This window comes from Bos grunniens, chromosome 21, assembly GCF_055505025.1.
Source record: "Bos grunniens cultivar Pamir isolate PY7600 chromosome 21, Bosgru_T2T1.0, whole genome shotgun sequence".
Taxonomy (NCBI): Eukaryota; Metazoa; Chordata; class Mammalia; order Artiodactyla; family Bovidae; genus Bos; species Bos grunniens.
The window spans coordinates 41,740,518-41,763,705 of record NC_141185.1 but is presented as its reverse complement, the minus strand read 5'-3'; the positions used below and the strand labels follow the sequence as shown (position 1 = coordinate 41,763,705).

The window sequence follows — 23,188 nt, the reverse complement described above, 5'->3', positions numbered from 1 at the left end:
TGCAGAGCTCCAGGCTCAGAACAACCTGCGGTCCCTTACAGGGCCCTGGCAGCTCCCAGCTCATCCCCATACCCTAGCTCCCTCAACCTGGGGACACCCCCCACCTTCCCCCTTACAAAGTCAGATGCCTCCTTCAGGTCCAGTTCCAGGTCAGTTCTTGGTGATTCTCTTCGGCACCAGGCAGGAATGAGCATGGCCTCTACTACTGTCTGTGGTGGAGTGATGTTGTTGACATTTCTGCCTTTTCTATTAAATCAAGACCATTTAAAGGCAGACGAGATGGTGGTGGTGGTAATGGTGTGTGTGTGTGTGAGAAAGAGAGAGAGAGAGAGAGAGAAAGGTGTGGGAGAGAGGGATTCCAGATGAACCGAACACAAGGCTCAGGAGTGTTCTGCAGTGGGCTACTGTCTTGCTCTGCATGAATAGAAGTGAGGCTATGGGGCGGGCAGTGACTAGAGAGCTGGAGGGGAAAGTGGCCACAGGCCTCCAGTCCTGCCCACAAAAGGAACCGGAGCCCTTGAGGGAGATGGTCAGACAAAATCCAGGAGCAGCTTTCCTGAGACTGAAATACAAACTAATGCAGAAAACTAAACTAAGGCTTCTCCACGCTTCCCAGGTGGCACTAGTGGTAAAGAACCCGCCTGTCAAAGCACAAAAGAGAACAGACAAGATTTCAATCCCTGGGTCGAGACGATCCCCTAGAAGAGGGCATGGCAACCCACAGTATTCTTGCCTGGAAAATCCCATGGACAGAGGAGCCTGGCGGGCTACAGTCCATGGCAATGCGGAAAGTTGGACATGAATGAAGCGACTTAGCATGCACATGGTCAACTCACCAGTTGGGAATTTCTCACTGGCCAATTTCTCTGAGTCTCTGGCTTCTACCCAGTTTGCTCAAATATATACACTGTGTTCCGCTTCCCTCCATCCAAAGGTTTCTCATTCAGTGCTTGTAAATTGTATTTTTTATATTTTTTCCTTAAGACCTAAATTTCTGAAAGGACCGTTTTCTCCTCAGTTCTGACAAATAAAATCCTGCCTAAAACTAGAGCCAACAAACTTTGTAACTAGCAGTTGTTAGTGAAAAGAAACTCTGAAGAGATCAGAGATATCAGCAAAAGTCCAAGATGGAGACAAAATTCTGAGTTCCAAAAGCAATCCAAAAAGCCTGCTGGATAAAGACAGGCTGACAATGTTACAAGAACAAGAGTGATTAGAGCCGCTGTGTTTATCAACCATTTACAAAGTCCTTGTAAGACTGTCTGTAAGAGTCCCTTAGAAACATCTGGACATTCATAGTTTAATGGAGAAGTGACCATTACAGACAATGCAGCTCCCACTAACTGGCTGTCAACTGACAACTGCATTCAGACTGGTCTATGGAAGTCATGAAATCACATCGGCAACCTGATTCTTTTTTTTTATTTCAATATTGAATTGGCTGTACTGGGTCTTAGTTATAGCATGGGGATCTTTAGCTGGGGCATGTGGGATCTAGTTCCCTAATCAGAGATTGAGCCTGATTGAATCAGAGGGTCCCCTGCATTGGGGGCACAGAGTCTCAGCCACTGGACCACCAGGGAAGTTCCAACAGCCAGACCCTTCTGTTCCCCAAGCTGAATCCTGTGACTCTGGGAAACTGCTTTGGGTGGTGATTCTGGTGGATCTCTGTACCCTCCAGCCACGTTCCTTCCACAGAGGGCCGGGACTGGCCACAGCACATAGGCACCCAGCGATGCGGCCACTCAGGGAGCCTGGACTGGTGAGGACAGACTATTTCTGCTTGAGCACAGAACCTGAGGTTGGTCGTGAGGAAACACGGAACAGACCCCGGATGAGGATCTGTTCAAACCGCCAATAAGAGATACGACACCCAGAAACAATGCATGCTTGGATGGGAGATGTGGACTGGACAGAACTGCCCTGACAGTGCTGACTTCCTGCCTTGGTTCTATGGGCTGCATCGTGATTAGGCAGAGAAAGGCCTAGTGTGAGGGAACTAAACCCAAAAGAGTTTAGAGGCCGTGGGACATCGTATCTACAGCTTGCTCTCAAGCAGTTCAAGGGACTCTCAAGAGTCTTCTCCAACACCACAGTTCAAAAGCATCAATTCTTCGGCAGTCAGCTTTCTTTATGGTCCAACTCTCACATCTATACATGACTACTGGAAAAACCATAGCTTTGACTAGATGGACCTGTGTTGGCAAAGTAATGTCTCTGCTTTTTAATATGCTGTCTAGGTTTGTCATAGCTTTTTTACCAAGGAGCAAGTGTCTTTTAATTTCATGGCTGCAGTCACCATCGGCAGAGATTTTGGAGCCCAAGAAAATAAAGTCTGTCACTGTTTCCATTGTTTCCCCATCTATCTGCCATGAAGTGATGAGACCGGATGCCATGATCTTAGTTTTTTGAATGCTGAGTTTTAGACCAGCTTTTTCACTCTCTTCTTTCACTTTCATCCAGAGTCTCTTTAGTTCCTCCTCACTTTTTGTCATAAGGGTGGTGTCACTACATATCTGAGGTTATTGATATTTCTCCTGGTCTTGATTCCAGCTTGAGCTTCACCCATTCTCACATTTTGCATGATGTACTCTGCATATAAGTTAAATAAGCAGGGTGATAATATAGAGCCTTGACATACTCCTTTCTCAATTTAGAACCAGTTCCTTGTTCCACATCTGGTTCTAACTATTGCTTCTTGATCTGCATATAGGTTTCTCAGGAGGCAAGTAAGGCAGTCTGGTATTCGCATCTCTTTAAGAATTCTCCACAGTTTGTTGTGATCCACACAGTCAAAAGGTTTAGCGTACTCAATGAAGCAGATGCATTTCTGGAACTCTCTTGCTTTTTCTATGACCCAACTGATGTTGGCAATTTGATCTCTGGTTCCTCTGCCTTTTCTAAAACCAGCTTGAACATCTGGAAGTTCTTGGTTCATGTACTGTTGAAGCTTAGCTTGGTGAATTTTGAGCATTACTTTGCTAGCATGTGAAATAAGTGCAACTGTGTGGTAGTTTGAACATTCTTTGGCATTGCCGTTCTTTGGGATTGTAATGAAAACTGACCTTTTCCAGTCCTGTGGCCACTGCTGAGTTTTCCAAATTTGCTGGCATTTTGAGTGCAGCACTTTCACAGCATCACCTTTCAGGATTTCAAATAGCTCAGCTGGAATTCCATTACCTCCACTAGCTTTGCCCACAGTGATGCTTCCTAAGGCCCAATTGACTTTGCATTCCAGGATGTCAGGCTCTAGGTCAATGATCACACCACAGTGGTTATCCGGGTTATAAAGATCTTTTTTGTACAGCTTTTCTGTGTATTCTTGCCACCTCTTCTTAGTATCTTCTGTTTTTGTTAGGTCCATACTGTCTGTCCTTTATTGTGCCCATCTTTGCATGAAATGTTCCCTTGGTATCTAATTTTCTTAAAGAGATCTCTAGTCTTTCTCATTCTATTGTTTTCCTCTATTTCTTTGCACTGATTCACTTAGGAAGGCTTTCTTATCTCTCTTGCTATTCTTTGGAATTCTGCATTCAGATGGGTGTATCTTTCCTTTTCTCCTTTGCCTGTTGTGTCTCTTCTTTTCTCAGCTACTTATAAGGCCTCCTCAGACAGCCAGTTTGCTTTTTGCAATTTTCTTGGGGATGGTTTTGATCACCACCTCCTGTACAATGTCACGAACCGTACAGGTTTTGATTATGCTTCTCCTGGGACATCATACTGATGCTGGGGCACACACACCTTTCACAGAGCACCAGATCCATCGTAACTTAACCCCTTCAGATTTGGCTTGAATTAAGCATTAACTATCTGGTCTGTACAGGGGTGAGCTCCAGACCTGCAAGGGTATATAAGTGGATCTTGCCAGTTACTGACACAATACCCACTTCCTCCTTCTTCCTCACCAGCAGAACCTTACTTTATCCCCTATAGCCCTGTGCTACCAACACTTCCCACTTCTTCTCCTTCCTCAGAACTGGGGAGGACAACATGACACAGTTGCTGCCAAAGAGATATAGGAGGACATCCCTAAGAGAACATGATCTCCTCTGAAATAACTGGACAAGGCTTCCTGGGGACAAAGTCTCCCCTTTAGGCTGGCTCGTGCTTCTCAAGGAAACACAAGATATGAGGGCAGTCCTGCAGCAGCCATGTGGAGGCCACAGGAGACAGGCCTGAGGACCCAGGCCTACAGACTGAGGGGGCGTGCACAGGTGGAGAGAGCTGGGTCTCATCACAGCAGAGGGCTGCTGGGCCCATGACTGCCTATCCTAGAAGCCTACTGAGAAAAATCCTTGGCAGCTGATTTTATTACTATTATAAATAACATTAATAAATTACTGTAATTCAATCACCCAACTCTTACATACATATAGCTGTTGTTTGTTTATGGATTTTTTTTTTTTTTTTTGCACTTCTTTGGTCAAAGAGCCCAAGCTAAGCAAATCAATACACATCATTTGCCAAATCCTGGTCCAGGAAAAGGCCTGATGAAAAAAATGGGAAGGGGTAAAGGGAGCTCCAGGGGAGGGTTTCCATGCTTGTAGGAGAGACTCCCCTCCTTCCAGACCTCATCCATGTGGATGTGAGGCCTGTGCCACACTCATCATGTGACAATCCTACTGATGAAGTCCACTGGATTCAGTGAGTTCTGAAGATCACCCCACTAGATTCTGCACCTCTAGGAATGTGACCTGATAAACATCCTGAAAGTTCAGGCCACTCTGAGTCAGTGTTTAATATGCAATCAGGAACATTTTCACTGCCTCAAAATGTGAAGGGCATGGCAATTTTGAGAACAGAAGCTGCCATAATCATCTCTTCCACCATCATCACCACCACCACCACCACCACCATCTGTACCACTACCATCATCTCCATCACAATTACTGCCACCACCATTATTACCACCATCATGTCCATCACCTCTACCACCATCACACCTCCATTCCACTGCCACAACTATCGCAGCACCACCACCACAATCATCCCCATCACCACCTCCATCACCATAACACCACCTCCATCACCACACCAGTACCATCTCCACCACTGCCACGTCCACTATCACTACCAACTCCATCTCCACCACCACCTCCACTATCACTACCATCGCCACCACACCATGACCATCACCACCGTTACCATCACCTCTGCCACCACCACCACTATCACTTTCACCTCCACTATCACCAATACTACTCCACCATCTTAATCACCATGACCCTCACCACCACCTCCACCTCCAACACTTACCTCCTCTACCTCCATCAGTACCGCCACATCTACTTTGGTTATTCAAACAAAATGTTCCCCTTATTGCTTCATGTTCAGGCATATCCGCCGTAACAGGAGCCAATATATGAAGCTGCTTCCTTTTCCTGTATGTCACACGAGTGCCATTATTTTCCATGTCCTTTTGCTCCTCAGCCTCATCACTTTAATATTTAGTGGTCTCTCAGCTTTCCTCTACTCAGCTACCATAGCTATTGAAGCAAAGAGTTAACCAACACAATCAACCAACAAACACTGAATGAGCACAGACCCGTCATGCTCAGCATCTGGGGAATACAAAAGACATGCTCCCTGCCTTTGAGAAGCTGAGGCACATCATCAGTGGGGAGTAGACCATGCACTGAGAGGCGAGAATGCAGTGAGATGTGCAGATGGCCTGGGGTCAGCATCCCCAACTACACAGAGATACCCAAAGAGAAGAGAAAGATGCCACATCATTAGAGCTCAGGGTGAGAGGAGCGGAGAGGACCCACGAGGCTCACTGCTGTTTCTTCTAAACTCTCCTCGGATGAGGCAGGTGTGGGGGTCAGCAGGGAACAGGGAGCAGCAGACTCCTCCCACCAAACCAGGAAGCAGGGTTAGCTGGTGTTCAGTGTCCCGTGCATCTTCTCCCTCCACAGACTTTGCACCTTAACTGCCAGCTTGTCATTCATCTGTCAGGCACCAGTAAAGCAAACCTGACATACGGCCAAGGTCAAAGGGACATTTAGTTTCAAAATCAGGCTTCAGCATGCTGCACATCTCACAGGAGGAGGTCGTGGGGAAGGGAAGAAGGAGAAAATTTCGTCACTGAAATTCCCACAGGGGTATACAGATCCTCCAAGAGCCTACACAGATGCCCCTTTACCAGGAGAAAATGTTTCTTTTCAAATGTGAAAACTGCTGATCATTACAAAACCACAGAACTATTATTCATGCAGCAGTGAAATGTGACTTACTGGCCCCAAAATGTAACACTCCAAATAATATCTTCACATATAAATACTCCTGGAAGGGTTTGAAACATGTATCATTTTGCCTAAGGGTTCTCAGTGATGACTGAATCCTTCTTTCACTCAAGGCTAAGTGAACAGAGACATAAGTTTTTAATTAGTTCACTGTTTCCATTTATTGTGCAGAGTTTTTGTAGTATTTCTCTGTTGGAAGAAAGAGAAATTAGCAATCAAGGTTTACACCCACAAAGTAGGAAATAAATTCCTTAAGTTCACGTTCAGAACAGCTTCCCAAATGGAAGGAGTCCCACCCAGCTGGCTCCTATTTTAGAGGGGAGGAATAATTAAGAAAAGCCATCAAATTCCAAGCAGTCTGTTGAATTTTTAAAGTATCACTTAAGACTCTTTGACAATACACTTCAGGATCCGAGAGGGAGGAAGGGACAGAAGTGAAAATGCAACTCGATGGCTCTAAAGTTGATGCAAGGACACTACAGTGGCATGGAAGAGCTAAGAACAGAAATACCATTAGCTAGATCTCAAGACTTCTCTTCTTCACATGGATCATCAATACATCACTCCATCACCCCAAGGGAGAAAAGGAACTTGTCACGTCGTTTATATAGCATTTTACACATGAAAGTGTTGAAGAACGGCTCAGGTTTTCTAGGTGTAACACATCTTCATAACAGACTCGTCCATTCCAGGCCTCGCCTGAGAAAACTGTACCAACATCCCCGGGAGCTGTCTGAGGACCTCGGCAGACTGGATGGATTCCAGTCCCCTCAGGAAAATGGGATGTCAATCTATGATGCTGCAGGGTTTACCAAATGAACTGGAAAGACCATCTCATTAAATCCCCACAGAGAAAGCTGAAACAATCACCTCTCCCCAGGGGTGAAATGGCATCTCTCTGACGCCAGAACCAAAGCCAATGGTCTCAGCTGGAACTTGAAGCCTCTCAGCCAGAAATCAGGACCTTGACACCATGGCAAGTGGACCTGCTGCTCCACTTGCCAAGTTCTTCCAAAATCAATAAAGATTGCATTTTTTCTCAGGCAAAGTTAAAAGCAAAGTGTAAAAATACTACATGTTCTTCTGCTGGTCACACAAATTTGATATATATCCACGTGAATGAAGTTTTAGTTCATGACCATGAACTTAGACCATGAACTAAGTTTTAGTCTTTCAATTTCAAGGCTCTCTGTTTACTATGGCAGCTGACAAAGGAAGCCATAGAGTTAATAAAAATTTTTACAATTTAAAAATTACCGTACAGTATGACAAATTTTCCAGTCTGCTTGAACTAGAAGAACATCTCTAAAGAGAGTCCTGCAATGGCTGAGCTATATCCTGACGAGAGTGAGGGTGTGTGCTCCTGTCCCATTGGAAGTCATCGTGGACCCTTTCCCAGGGAGCATCTACCTGTTAAGACTTTGTGGCAAAGGTTTTAAAATCTGGTTCTCCACAATTATATGGTAGAGCCAACTGCATTAGAGAATCAAATCTAAATACTTTTTGCCTCCCATGAAATCCTTTTCTAAACTGTTTTTTAAAAGGGTAACACTCCTTTAAAAAAAAAAAAAAAAGATAAAATTTGAAAGTGGGGGGATAAAGTCCTTTTTCAGCCCCAGGCCAAAGAAACTCCATGTCCTAATATCTTCTGGATACTACAGTATTATCTGGCTGCAGCTTGTGGTAGAAAGTGGGAATAGCCAAGCTGGGAGAGTGTTCTTTCTATTATTTTATTGTTCAGAAAATCATCAGTTCATTGCTTTGCTAAAAATGTTACATTATGTTCATTTAAAAAATTTCTGACAATCTAAAAATGTTAAACAACAAAATATAAAATTGCTGCCCCACCAACCATAACTGCAAAAACCTGAGACAGAAAATCAAATTGCAAAAAATGCAAACTGATTGTGGTAATTACATTTCATTAATACATTCCCATCGCTGACAAGTAGATGAACTGTCAGAATGTGGCCTTTCAATGCACTCTGCAGAAAGTAGAACACCAAAGTCAGAGCCAGGACAGTGTGTGCGGCCAAGTACATCCCATACCAGTACCCACAGCTCCTCCCCAGAATCCACTTTCCTGAACTCAGCTGTAGCTCTCCTTGAACCTAATGTCAGAATCTTTCCCCAGAGAGATGTTAAAACGTTTCACCTTTGAGATAAAGTCAAACAAGAAAGATCATCACAAAGAAATAAACTAAGTCTGCACCTGGCCAGTGCTATTTTTCCCATGCTTAGACTGTAAACTATCTTCAGCCAAATCAGCTCTTTCATACACAGAATGAGACAGGAAATCTACCATCAATAATTTGTAATCATGACCATGACAATAAAAAGATAACTCTATTAACCAACTTTTCCTCACAGATGAAATAATCTATTATTTGAGAAACTGAAGTTAACCTTATAAGAAGTTAAGCTTTTCTCCTGTCACATTCCAGAAAAATTTTAACATCTTCCCCAACCACAAAAAATTGTTTAAGCAAGTAAGCATACTTTATGACATGCCAAATTAATCAGTTAGCTGATTATGCTTCAGTAATGATAATAACAATAAGATTTTACATCATATAAAATAATGTGATGGAATTTCAACTCTCATTTGTATATTATTCTCAAATTTGAATTAACAAATAATTAAAATTTGTTTCTCAGTTCGCTTTATTTTAGACAGACTTCTATTTTCCTCTGTCATTCTGGTAGGTCTACTCAGCAAGAATTTACCATCTTTTTACCTTTTTCAGTTATTGTTTGAACATCTTCTGATAGGTCACATTTTACCTTCTTAAGACTGACATGGTCAAGTGTACTTTTAAGTAAAATAGTTGGGTAAAATTATTTTAATGAAGATGTTGGAAAATGAAGGAAAAAAACCCAAAACATCCATTATTACTAAAACTTTTCATCAATTATAGGTAAAAGATGTTCCAGTTCTATCTTCAAAAAAGACAGGCTTTACTTCTATACTTTCTAACTGCTTTTTGAAACAATAATGGTCAGTGGTATTTTCATAATTCTGAATTTCTCAGAGCTCAAAAAGGGGAGAAATTAACATATCTAGTCTAAGCATCCCAAACATCCATTAATTTGCCAATGAATCCTACAGCACATACATATGAAAAAAAATCTCACAGCTGGTTTTCTCATAGAGAAAACCCTAGTGTTTCCTTTATGGCATTAAGTAGCTCTTCTAGACCAGGACAACACAATTAACAGGAAAGGACAATGGGGCCTGAACGTGGCGGTGTTCTCTAAAGACATCACAAATTTACCATATGCCTTGTGAAAACCTGTTACCTTGCCTGGTGAAAAAAGACCACTAATGTTAACCACCAAGAACGAAAAGAAATCACCACCGTTAACTGAACCAGGATCTGTCCTAATATAATAATAGGAGTGCACCTCTATTTTCCAGAACTACCAGGAAGTTGGGTGTTTGGGGTTCATCAAATACTTAGGTCTGTACCTACATTAACATGTGGATTTGTGATTTTCCAAGAAATTTACTTCATCCACTGACCTTAACTCAGTTTTTATTGTAGAGTTCAGGAAACACATCTTTACCTTGGTCTGTGAACCAGAATCATCATTATGAACCACTTATCATAAACGTAACTATGGGTACTGGTTAAGAAAGTTACACCGCTTGGTAATCTGTTGGGTAAACCAGTTTTTACTGAAAAATGCTTAACATAAAATAAGCCTGTTGCCTTTTAATGAAATTTTTTAAAATTCAATTTTTTCATATGCTTTGAAAAGGAATAAAAGTCTTAAACCATCCACTCACAGTGAGTTCACAGAAATCGATGCTATCGAGGCTCTTGCTCCTGTGCAGTCTCCCTTTAATTCGTCTTAAAGAAGGCTTTCCTTGGCTGACACTAGAAGTAGCACCACTGGGGTTTTCAGAGGACGGCGTTACCCTGCAAGAAGAGGAAAGCACTTAAGACAACAGGCTCGCAGATGAGCACATTTCTCAGTACGAGGTAGACATTTACTCGAGAACAGCTGTGGAAAAGCCATTCTTTTCCAGCTAGAGAGCTAAGAACCACAGTGGAGCTGCCTTCTATCCGGCACCTTTGTAGGTATTTCTCAGCAGCTTCTGAGTTTAGAGATCTCTAGCGACAGTTCAAATATTACAACATAGGATCCACTGAGAGTCAGTTCTGTGACCGTGAGAGAAGCAATCAAGACTGGACTGAAGTTTCCTAGGTGACTGAGAAGCGCCGTTCCCTGCGGTAGTTATTCATCAAGTGCTCAGCTGGGTGCCTGGCACACCAGTGCACCAGCCGTCATGTGCACCAACACAGACACTGTTCAGGAGGCTTTTGTTAAGCATGACAATAGCCTTTAAAAATCTAACCATGACAGCCGACACTTAATTCAGTATTACTATGGAACTAAGAAAATACAGATAAGAAGAAACGGCACATGAACTAAGCCATCTACAGAACACACACTGGGCTATGTGTTCACACATACAAACACACACTCAAGACTGCCACGTGTTCTTCCATGTCTGTGCCACTGCTGGTGGCAGTCCTAAACAAGATGCCTTGGGAATCTGGGAGGAAACTGCTCGGTGGATTATGGTCTCAGCAATAATAAAGATTATAAGGTAATGAGACTGATTTGTAAGTGAGGTCTGGGAAAAACAGCATTCTAATTATACTCAGAGCTTCTATTTGTAATACATTTCATGTTCATGAATTTATCAACCTTCACAACATATTTAACTTTTGATATTTAAAATGCTGTTTTCTGGGACTTCTCTGGGTGTCCAGGCTTTATGACTCCATGCTTCCACTGGAAAGGCCATGAGTTCAATCCCTGGTTGCGGAACTAAGATTCCATATGCCTCTTGGCCCAAAAATCAAAACACAAAATATAAGCAATATTGTAACAAATTCAATAAAGACTACAAATGGTCCGCATTAAAAAGAAAAAAACTTAAAAAAAAATAAAATGTTTTCTGAAAAGGATAAGCTATGTCTGCTACTGCTTGAAAAGGACACAAGGATGACTACTAGCAAAACAAATTGAACTTAATAAAAATACGATAGGAGTAAATACCATAAAAGAGACTTGTTTAGGTACACCTACAGTGGGCTGGAGGAAGCACAAGCTGGAATCAAGATTGCCAGGAGAAATATCAATAACCTCAGATATGTAGATGACACCACCCTTATGGCAGAAAGTGAAGAAGAACTAAAGAGCCTCTTGATGAAAGTGAAAGAGGAGAGTGAAAAAGTTGGCTTAAAGCTCAACATTCAGAAAACTAAGATCATGGCATCTGGTCCCATCATTTCATGGGAAATAGATGGGGAAACAGTAGAAACAGTGGCTGGCTTTATTTTTCTGGGCTCCAAAATCACTGCAGATGGTGACTGCAGCCATGAAATTAGAAGATGCTTACTCCTTGGAAGGAAAGTTATGACTAACTAGACAGCATATTAAAAAGCAGAGACATTAATTTGTCAACAAAGGTCTGTCTAGTCAAGGCTATGGTTTTTCCTGTGGTCATGTATGGATGTGAAAGTTGGACTATAAAGAAAGCTGAGCGCCAAAGAATTGATGCTTTTGAACTCTGGTGTTGGAGAAGACTCTTGAGAGTCCCTTGGACTGCAAGGAGAGCCAACCAGTCCATCCTAAAGGAAATGAGTCCTGGGTGTTCACTGGAAGGACTGACATTGAAGCTGAAACTCCAATACTCTGGCCACCTGATGCGAAGAGCTGACTCATTTGAAAAGACCCTGATGCAGGAGGAGAAGGGGACGACAGAGGATGGGATGGTTGGATGGCATCACTAACACAACAGACATGGGTTTGGGTGGACTCCGGGAGTTGGTGATGGACAGGGAGGCCTGGCATGCTGCGGTTCACGGGGTCACAAAGAGTTGGACATGACTGAGCGACTGAACTGAACAGTTTAAAAGTACTCCGTCCACACAGTTAGAATATTTGAACAGTACAGAAAGACACAAAAATGACAAATAAAAGCCTGGTGCTTCCCTGGAAGTCCAGAAGTTAGGACTCCAAGCTTCTACTGCAGGGGTGGGAGTTCAATCCCTGGTTGGGGAACTAAGATCCAGTGTCCAGCATGGAGAGGCACAGATCAAAAAAAGGAAAAAAAACAAAAGGCCTCCCTTATCACCCTCATGCCAAATCTCTACCATTTTTCTTAAGGACAATCATTACCAACAGTTTTCTGGAAAACCTCTCAAATGATCACATTTATCTATGTATGTTTTAATCTCCTTTTGAAAATTTTAAGGAACCAAATTGTTTATATTGCCCTGTATCTTATATTTTTCACTTAATTACCTATCTTGACACTCTTCCCATTGTAACCCATACAGATCTATTTCATTCTTTTTTAATGGTTAACCATAGCATTGTCATTGCTGTTTAGCCGCTAAGTTGTGTCCAACTCCTTGCAACCTCATGGACTGTAGCCCACCAGGCTCCTCTGTTCATGGGGATTCTCCAGGTAAGAATACTGGAGTGGGTTGCCTTTTCTTCATCCTGGGGATCTTCCCAATCCAGGGACCAAACCTGAGTCTCCTGCGTTGCAGGCAGATTCTTTACCACTGAGCTATAAGGGAAGCCCCACTTCATAGTAAAAGTATACCATATTTATTTAAACATTTCCCTGTGATGGGCATTCAGTTTAGGTTTCAAATGTTTGCTCCAAAAAAGAAGAAAAAAGAAGCTCCAATTAAGCGACTATGAAAGTGAAGTTGCTCAGTCATATCCGACTCTTGGTGACCCCATGGACTACAGCTTACCAGGCTCCTCTGTCCATGGGATTCTCCAGGCACGAGTACTGGAGTGGGTTGCCATTTCCTTCTCCAGGGGATCTTCCCATCCCAGGGATTGAAGCCGGGTCTCCCACATTGTAGGCAGACGTTTTACCGTCTGAGCCACCAGGGAAGTGCTATCAAACCAAAAATCAATAGTTTTAGGAGCTCCTAACTTCTCTCTCTTCATCCCTTTCTTTTGTGACTCTTCAGCTTACTCCTCCAGATTTCTAATTTGCTTTTTAGTTCTGTCAATTTGTCCATTCTTTCACTTCAATGAGTAAATTTTACATTTCTAGTGTCCAGTATGTTTTTATTAACAGAATTCTCTCCTGTATCTTTCTGAAAAACATGTAGATCCAATGTTTTTTTTTCCTTCAGAGACTATAGTTTCTCTGCCTGTTGAAGATGCTAAGTAAGTCTCTAAAGACTGGCTTTTCCCAACTGCTGTGTGATCTGTACAGTCTACATCTATCTCCACTGGAGAACTTCTGTATCCCCACAGGAGCGCTTACCAGGCCTGCCCACAGCAGCTTTGGCAGACAGGACACGCTGCCAGAAGGCATATGAGGCCATGTCTCTTCTGGGTCAGGGCACGCAGTGGCCATCTCAGGTCCAGCCCCAGTGCCCACAGTACCGCCACAGTGAGAAAGCAACATGGCTGTCCCCTCGGCGTCACATCTCAGTGAGGACAAGCGGTCGTATCCGATGAACTCCCCCCATGCCCTCAGCTCCTTCCAGTCCTTGAAGCTGCCTTAAGCCATCCACCCTTAACTTTGCAGCAATCTTCTGCATTTTCTGGACAATGGTTTCAGCGAGGCTGTTCTCTCTATAGACCTACTCCTGCCTACTAACTACTCCTCAGTTGTTGTTGTTGTTCAGTTGCTAAGTCGTGTCCAACTCTTTGCACCCCCAGGACTGCAGCACACCATGCTCCTCTGTCCTTCACTATCTCCCAGAGTTTGCTCAAATTCATATCCACTGAGTCAGTGATGTTACCCAATCATCTCAACCTCTGTCGCCCCCTTCTGCCCTCAATCTTTCCCAGCCTCAGGGTCTTTTCCAATGAGTCAGCTTTTCCCATCAGGTGGCTAAACTATTGGAGCTTCAGCTACATCTCTACTTCTCAGAGATCCCTCAAAAATGCTGGGCCATTGATGGTATTCTTCATTGTTTACCCAGACTGTTATTATTAATGCTGCAGCTTTTTTTCATTTATATTTTTGTTATTTCATTGGGTTCCAATGAGGACACCTTTCAAGTCACCTCCCAGAGTAAAATCCTGCTGATGTCCTTTTCACATGTTTGATTCTCAATACAAAGAGCAGCACCTTGTACAGTTTTGTTCTCCTTTCTGCAGGGAAGAGCTTCCACAAACACAGTGAAGAACTGCTCCAGAAGAGGGCATATGGTAAACAGAAACCGAATGGCACAATACAAGTCTTAGGATGTGGAGAAAGGGAACCCTCTTGCACCGCTGGTGAAAAAGTAAATTGGTACAGCTGCTATGGAGAACAGCATGGAGGTTTCTTAGAAAACTAAAAATAGAGCTACCATATGATTCAGCAATACCTCTCCTAGACATATACCCTGAGAAAATCACAATTCAAAAAGGCACAAGTACCCCAATGTCCACTGCAGCACTGTTTACAACAGCCAGGACATGGAAGCAACCTAAATGTCCACCAATAGAGGAATGGATAAAGAAGATGTGGTACCTATACAATGGAATATTGCTCACCCATAAAAAGGAATGGAATTGAGTCATTTGTAGTGATGTGGATGAACCTAGAATTTGTCATACCAAGTGAAGTCAGAAAGGGAAAAACAAGTATCATATATTAATGCATATGCATGGAATCTGGAATAAGGGTACTGACAAACCTATCTGCAGGGCAGGAACAGAGATGCAGACATAAAGAATGAACTTGTAGACATAGCAGGGGAAAGGGAGGGTGGGACAACTTAAGAGAGCAGCAGTGACATATATATACTACCATGTGTAAAACAGATAGCTAGTGGGAAAGTGCTAAACAGTAAAAGCTCAGCTCAGTGTTCTGTGATGACCAAAAGGAATGTGATGGGGGGTGGGGTGGGAGGTCCAAGACGGAGGGGATATAGCTGATCCACTGTGTTGTACAGCAGAAACCAACACGAAATCATAAAGCAATTATATTCCAATTAAAAGAAATATATGTACAAGTCTTGAATTCTCTTTATTTCCTCTCTCTCACTTCATGTTGACAGCCCTGGTTAGGTGGTATGATAATATTAGAAATTAATACAAATGGAATATAAACTTTTTTGACAGAAGAATATTTCCGAAAGTTTTTCTCCATCTGACTTAGAGATGCATCACTAATTTCCTTTTTTCCAAACTAAAAGCCTAAAACCTAAAGTCTTCAGTAAGAATTTATGTCCACCAAATTTTGAAAATGACTAAGAGCCAAAGGAGAAGGCAATGGCACCCCACTCCAGTACTCTTGCCTGGAAAATCCCATGGACGGAGGAGGCTAGTAGGCTGCAGTCCATGGGGTCACTAAGAGTCGGACACGACTGAGCGATTTCACTTTAACTTTTCACTTTCATGCATTGGAGAAGGAAATGGCAACCCACTCCAGTGTTCTTGCCTGGAGAATCCCAGGGATGGGGGAGCCTGGTGGGCTGCTGTCTATGGGGTCGCACAGAGTCGTACACGACTGAAGCGACTTAGCAGCAGCAGCAGCAGTAGCAGCAAGAGCCAAAAAATATATCAGGATCGCAATAAAAATCTTCAATTACCAGGAGGGCTGAGCTGGCATCCACCAGGGGAATATTGGGTAGGGCAGAACCCACCTACCCACACATTCAGCAGGAGGAGGAAGGGGTCTTATCCCAAGACTGAACCAGCTCCTGGGGAGAAATCTCAGTAACTTCACAGCTCAGACCAGATCTTTGGGAAGCTAAAAGACCAGCCATTAACAAGCACATCATTCAGTCATGGCCCCCTTTCTCTGGTGAGAGATGAAGAAAAGGAATAAAGAGGTCCAGATAAATACGTAGAATATTTATACTCTTATTTAAGTAGGAGGACCCTTGAGATATAAGATAATTTAAGATGTTGCTTCTCTTTCATTTTAATGTTATTTTGAGAATTAATTCCAGACACAGTCATATATGGACGTGAGAGTTGAACCATAAAAAAGGCTGAGCGCCAAATACAATGCTCTTGAACTGTGGTGCTGGAAAAGACTTTTAAGAATCTCTTGGACAGCAAGGAGATCAAACCAGTCAATCCTAGAGGAAATCAACCCTGAATACTCATTGGGAGGACTGATGCTGAAGCTGAAGCTCCAATACTTTGGCCACCTGATGAGAAGAGCTGATTCACTGGAAAAGACCCTGATGCTGGGAAAGATTGAGGGCAAGAGGAGAAGGGGACGACAGAGGATGAAATGGCTGGATGGCATCACCAACTCAAAGGACGTGTATTTGAACAAACTCCGGGAGTTATTGAAGGACAGGGAAGCCTGAAGTCTGCAGTCCATGGGGTTGCAAAGAGTTGGACATGACTTAGCAACTGAACAACAAACAATATTTGTGGAGATATGTGGGTCTGATAGTTCTGTGCTGGACACGCAAACACACACAAGAACACTGAGGTGCATCTACAGTTCAGGAGGGAAGCCCTGTCCACAGTGCTCCTGATGTGGAGAAGACAGCATCTGTGTTGCCCAAGGCACCCCTCTCACCCAGTCTGACCTGAATGCCTCAGACTATGGAGATGACTCCCTGAATATCAGCAGCATGGCTTCTGATGACAGGGAAGTAAAGTCAGGAACTGAGCTGTAAGCACCCTTCAACTCTGGAGTGCTTTCCCTTCAACTCTGGAAAAATCAACACTTGGCTTAAAAGGAAGTTTTTCTTTTCCTACCTCTTAATTCTACTGAATCATCCCTAGAGGGCAATTTGGGAGAAAATGTCTGCCTCTTTCCATTCCCTTCATAACTTCTTTAACAGGGTCATGTTCTCATTCGGCTGATAGGCTTAAAAGGCATAAACTCGGGGTCCACCCTCTCATTTTGTTATAACACAGGAGATTTGGCTCACGACCACTTCTGACCGCAGTTCATTTAGGACAAATAATTCCCAAGCTCATCTGCTGCTCCCACTGCTAAGAACTCAACAATAACACAGAATTGGGCAAAAACAATCGAGATGGTAAAAACAAAGCAGTTCCATCAGGACAAAACTAACAATGCTTCTACAATATACTAATTCTAAAATGTCAGCAACTGATGGCTTCAACCAAGTCAAGCTAACATGGATGAGTTAACAAGGTACCCTTTCCCGAATGTGGGTGTGAGAACAGGAGCCTTGAGGCACTGCCAAGCACAGCAGGCAGCTGACTTCAGAAGGACACTGGGTACTGTGGAAGGGTTCCTCGCTAAATGCTAGTAAAATGCTAGTTTTTGTTTACAAGCATCAGACTTCAGAAACCTTACTTACTCACTGAACTGCTGTTGTCATTCAGTTGCTAAGTCATGTTCAGCTCTTTGGGACCCCAGAGTGCAGCATGCCAGGATCCTCCATCCTTCATGGAGGATCACTTCTCCTCCTATCTTCTGGAGTTTGCTCAAACTCATGCCCATTGAGTCACTGATGTTATCCAACCACCTCATCCTCTGTTGCCCCCTTCTCCTCCTGCCCTCAATCTTTCCCAGTATCAAGTTTCTTAGATCACTGAAAAAGTCTGTATTAAATGGCCCTTAGTTGTACTTATAAACAATAATGTATGTCACTGCCTATAATTTGCTCATTAAAGAAACCAAGGGGACATCCCTGGTAGTCCAGTGGCTATGACTCCACACTCCCAACGAAGGGGTGTGGGTTCCATCCCTGATTGGGGAATTAAAGCCAGAACTAAGAGTTCATGTGTTGCAAGTAAGACCCACTGCAGCCAAATAAATTTTTTTTTTTTTAAAGGAAAGAAACCAAGGGAGGACCTGGATATGGTCCTATCCCATCAGGGACCTCTGTGAGCCATGAAGAGGCCACGGGCCACCTGGCAGAAACAATATCATGTAAGACATGTTCCTGCCCTTTGGTTCCTGTCTTCAGTCCATCTCTCTTTCCAGACCTGCATATCCTTGCTCAAATGTGATTTTAATCCTAAGAACTGGCATAAAGCTGAGGTGTGACTCTGGACAGGCCAATGCTCTCATTTGTAAAGCTGGGGGAGACACAGCCCCCACCTTGAGGGAGATGGAGGGCCCAGCAGGGAGCAAGCTCAGTGAACGGCAGCTCTTCTTACTTTCAAAATCTGATTATGAGACGACAACTTCAGTGGTTGAATGGATACTGCGTGATGTACAATAGTTACAGTCTCAACAGGGAGAAACAGACTTAGAAATATAAGAAAATGATACGACACTCTTTTCCCCTAACATCCATGTAAATGCTCCTGAAAGCACTCAATGCAAAAATCAAAACTCTGACAACAATAAACTTATTATGAAAATACTTTTCACATTTCATCTAAAACAGACAAGAGTAACAACTCTCTGGACCTCACACCTGCTGAGCAGATGTGGTTCCTGTGCTGGACTGAGCCTTGCCCCTCCCTGCCGCACACCCTCTAACCGAATGAATGTGACCCTGGCTAGAGAAAGGGTCTTTGCAGAGGTCACTGACTACCTAACTCTGACGACAGGTGTTCTCATAAGAGACAGAAGAGACGACAAGACACACAGGGAAGACCATGTGAAGGGGCGGAGACAGACTGAAGAGGTGTGTCCCACAAAGGGGCCCTGGAGCCACAGACACAAGGGGCGACAGGAAGGCTTCTCCCCAGGGTATTTGGGGAGCACAGCCCTGCCAACACTGACTTCAGACTCGGCCCAGAACTGGGAGAAAATAAACTTCTGTTGCTTTTGGAGATTTGCTACAGTCTTTAGGAAACACTGTGTTCTATGGCTTCTGAGTATCACTGACCTTTCACTGGAGGCCCTAGGGCAGGCAGCAGCCACACGAACTCATGTCTCCTTCAGGTAACAAGCCTGAGTCCCAGCTTTGTGAACAGTAATGATTCAGAACCACACACTGCAAACACTCCCATGTACTAAACTTCTTGGAGAAGGAACCTCAAGAAGTAGGCTCCTGCAGGCTCCACTGACGCAGTGGAGTGTGTCCCCTTCAGGTTCCATGTAAAAGTGTCTGCAAGTGTGTACTCCTTTAAGGATGTGCAGAGCCAATCAGAAGGACAGAAGGACACTGCAGAGAGGAAAGCAGATGTGCACAAATGGCCAGACCAGAGAGGAGAGTGGGGCCAAAGCATTGGCCCTCTCAAGCCTAAGCTTTACTTGGACAGGCGTAAGCTTTGTGAGAGAGCAGTCTTCCCACATAGACTGTAAGAGTTAAGACAGAGGAATGCAGGGAGCATACATATATTTCTAAACGTCCTCACATAAAGCTTCACACAAGCCATGATCAATGACCATGCTACGACCTCACATTTCATAAATGGACACAAGCTGGTGCATCCCAAGGTCTGAATGCACTGTCGATGTCGAATACTAGTTTCCACTCACCATTCTGAGGTCAGAACCCATATACACATCTAGACAAATAACAGTGCTTTTGCCTTTCATCTCCAATTCTCCACATGCAGTTGTTAGGACACTGGCAAAACAAAATGCCATCTAGAAAATAAAATGTTACCTAGAAAATGAATTCCATAAGACATAGAGACAGAGGAACCAGATGGCACAATATTCTCTGACTTAATAAAAGATTACACATCTGTGTTCAAAAGTACCACCCACTCCAGAGTTTCATAGAGCGTGCTCTTCACTTTGCCACTGGAGAAACTAGATGAACATTCGCAAATCCACTTAACATTAGATAGAAATTCTCAAATGCTCATTTAAGACTGGGGAAAGCTCAACAAAATCTCCCTGATCTTTTCAGGCTGTCTCTTCATAAGACGGATTTTAATGTTGGTCCCAGGTCACTGCCTGCCTCAAACATGAATCTCTAGAGTACAAACATTACCTGGATTTCATTTTCTTTGTTCTGTCTTCACAAACTATACTCGGGACAGCAGTTTCAGAAGCAGTACTCCAGTGATGAGAAGGAATAAACCTAGTTTCCTGACCTTGTGACCAATCACTGCTAATATTCATGCAGAACAGCTCCTCAAACATTGTATCCACATCTTGGTTTTTAAATGTAACATCAAGAAAATTTCCTTGGGACTTTCCAGAGGGTCCAGTGGGTAGACTCTGTGCTTTCACTGCTGAGGGCCTGGGTTCAGTCCCTGGTCAGGGAACTAAGGTCCTGCAAGCCACTCAGAACAGCTGTAAAAAAAAAATTTCCTCAACTTTCTTTCCCAGTTATGCATTATGAAGAATTCACCAATTCAACAAACACACATCTTCTGAGAATCTATTTCTACTGGAAACTAGTTGTAGGGAATTTAGTAATCAACTAAACAGACAAATGCCCTGGCCCCATAATACTTACATTGCGGGGGGCGGGAAGAGGGATAAAATACGCAGCATGTTCCATACTGGTAAGCACTCAGGAGGAAAGCTGAGTTGAGGGTAAGACTGTTGGTGCCAACTTTGGCTTTGTTTTCTCTTTTTCTGTAACCCATCCATCTGGAAAGTCATCTTCAAACGTTATTGCTTGTCGCTTCAGAATAATGACATATTGTTGATACATATGCTAAAATCTTCTTCCATGGACATTTCTTAATTCAGTGACTGTCGATTTTTACCAGCCTAGTCTTCCAGGTGTTGCCACTTGCTGTTCTTCAAATTAAAATACCTTTTGCAAAAATAAACTTCTCTTTTTCCGAACAACTGGGGGCGGGGGAAGGGGTTTCACGGGAAGAAAGAGTAATATTTACTCAGCACCTACTATGCAGCTGGGAGAGTGGCACTATGCACGGACCATGGCAATTCATCTACCCACGACCCCACAAGGTAGAGAGTATCATTTCCATTTTACAGAAAAAACAGACTCTCCACTAACTTGTCTACAGTCACACAGTAAGTGGCACAGCAGAAATGTGAACTTCGCTGCTCATGTATTTTGGTCTTACCTTCAAAATTCTCCACTATTGGGACTGTTTTTCTAAGCTCTTCTTTTTTCCTGACCGCTCAATCTTTGTGTTCTTTGGATGGTTATTCCATTTTGTTTTACAAAGCTGATATGAGTTTTCTACATTGCCTAAAAGCAGCCTCTTTTCCTTTCTCTATCACCTTCAAATTAAACTGGACTATGTTCAATTGAATTGAATCAAACTCTATGGGGCTGTATTAAGCACGCATTTTTTAACTGAAATGACCACCGAATCCCATGATCATCACACCTTTTTTCTACATCATCATCCTTTTTACTGAACCATTTCCCTTGTGACAGAACCAGGCATCCAACTCTCAAGTGGATGGAACATCAGGGTGACCACCGGGATTCTTGTGACATGTTTACATGCTAACAAAACGGGATACAATCCGACGGATGATCCCGTGTGTACACGGTTCCGGGTGATCCCGGACACCTTTCTCTAGCGGCTTCCAGGTGGGCGGACCGCCCCCCTCCACCGACGTTGACCCCGACCTGCAGCCGATAGATGGGAGGCGCCGCAGGAAACGCAGCGCGAGAGCTGCTGGACTTTTCAGCCAGACCCGCCGGCGCAGCCCCTCGGTCTGCAGCGGTCCGGGCCCCTCCCGGTCGCGCGCTCCGGGGGTCCCTGAGCGGACGAGTGCGCCCCCCGCCCGCGCGCGCCGGCCCCCGCCCTCACCACAGCCTCCTCTTGAGCGGCAGCAGGCTGCCGCGGTTGGACGGCGTGACGCCGATGGCCATCTGCAGCACCGTCAGGTACTTCTGGTACTTCATCTTGTCCCCGCTCCGCTCGCGGCCAGGGCCCCGCCGCCGCCGCCGCCGCAGACACAGCCCCTCCAGGCGCCGCATAAGTCAGCCCTGGGCCATCCGCCGCCGCCGCGCCCGCCGCCCGCGCCCCCTGCTGCCGCCGCCGCCGCCGCCGCCGTGCGTCCGGCCGTGCGTGCCGCCCCGCGCCCGCGTGCGTGCGTGCCCGCCGCTCCAGCCGCCGCCGTGCGTGGCCCGCGCCCCACCGCCCCCGCGCCGCGCACCGGCCCGCGGCGTCCGCGCGCCTCCGGGCGGCCAGCTGGCAGGGCTGCGGTACCGAGCGGCGGGAGAACCCAGCGCCCGCCCCATCCGCACCGCCTCCCGCTTCACGCACCGCCCCACCCCTTGCTCTCTCCCCCACTGCCCCCGCGGCCTCGCCCCCTCCCCGCAGTGCCCCGCTCCCTCCCCGCACCGCACCGCCCCCTTTCTGCGGCCTCGTCTCCCTCAGCTCTTGGCGGGAGCTCACTCCCCACTGCCTCCCGCAGAAGCCCAATCACAACCATCCAGAGAGGAAAAGGACTATTCTGCATTTATAATCTCCCCCAGTAGCTGTCGCCGTGACTTGGGCTCCACCTTGCAGTGTGTGGACGCTCGCTGTGTAAATTGCACGCGTGTCCGTGTGCTGTACGTATGGGTGGTGCGTGTGCACACAAGCCGGCTTCGCCGGCCGTGGACAGAACCCTGAAGTACGAAACTATCTTCATCGCACGTGAGGAAAACTAGCATTGTTCCACGAGACATTCCTAACTCTTCACTGATGATTAGGAATGTGTAGAGAAATGAGAAAAATAGCAAAACTAATCACTGCTTATACTGTAAACCGTCACACACACGAAGACTTGAACTGTTTTCTTTCTGTGCAGGAAAAGCTTAACAGGAGTGGCTTGAACGGGGCTTGTCTTCTCGTGGACGTGTCGTTTTGTGCACAGAGAGCATCTTTTCCGTGTCTTGGCAGAACGTCCTGTTTGTATCACTTTCAACACGTTATCCTCTGGGCGTTCCCTGTCACAGTGCCTTGAATGCCTCGTCTGTCCTCTGGGACGTCGTACAATCCTTTTATCCAAGCCTCTTTCCTCTTTTCATTCGTGCATTCCCCTGGGGGCAAATCTGGCATCTTTGGAAAGGTGTCGAGGTCAGCATTCCCACAGTTGCCTTTTTTAAAATATAACTCCTGTTACATTCCATGCATATTTCATGTCATTTCCACCTTTATCATTTTTTTGTTTCTTTGCT

The 23,188-nt window shown here is 44.7% G+C and overlaps 1 protein-coding gene across 3 annotated transcripts in view; it reads right to left on the bottom strand.

Moving 5' to 3' along the window:
* The window catches only part of TJP1 (tight junction protein 1), a 259,393-nt gene extending 237,344 nt beyond the window's left edge, over positions 1-22,049 (bottom strand). For all 3 annotated transcript variants that reach the window (XM_086364090.1, XM_086364091.1, XM_086364092.1), the window contains exons 1-2: positions 21,831-22,049; positions 10,033-10,165 (exon numbers count right to left, since the gene is read on the bottom strand). In XM_086364090.1, coding sequence (XP_086220216.1) covers positions 10,033-10,165; positions 21,831-22,000 — 303 coding nt within the window. In that variant the 5' untranslated portion in view covers positions 22,001-22,049. The remainder of the gene's footprint in view (positions 1-10,032; positions 10,166-21,830) is intronic.
* Between the last annotated feature and the right edge of the window lie 1,139 nt (positions 22,050-23,188).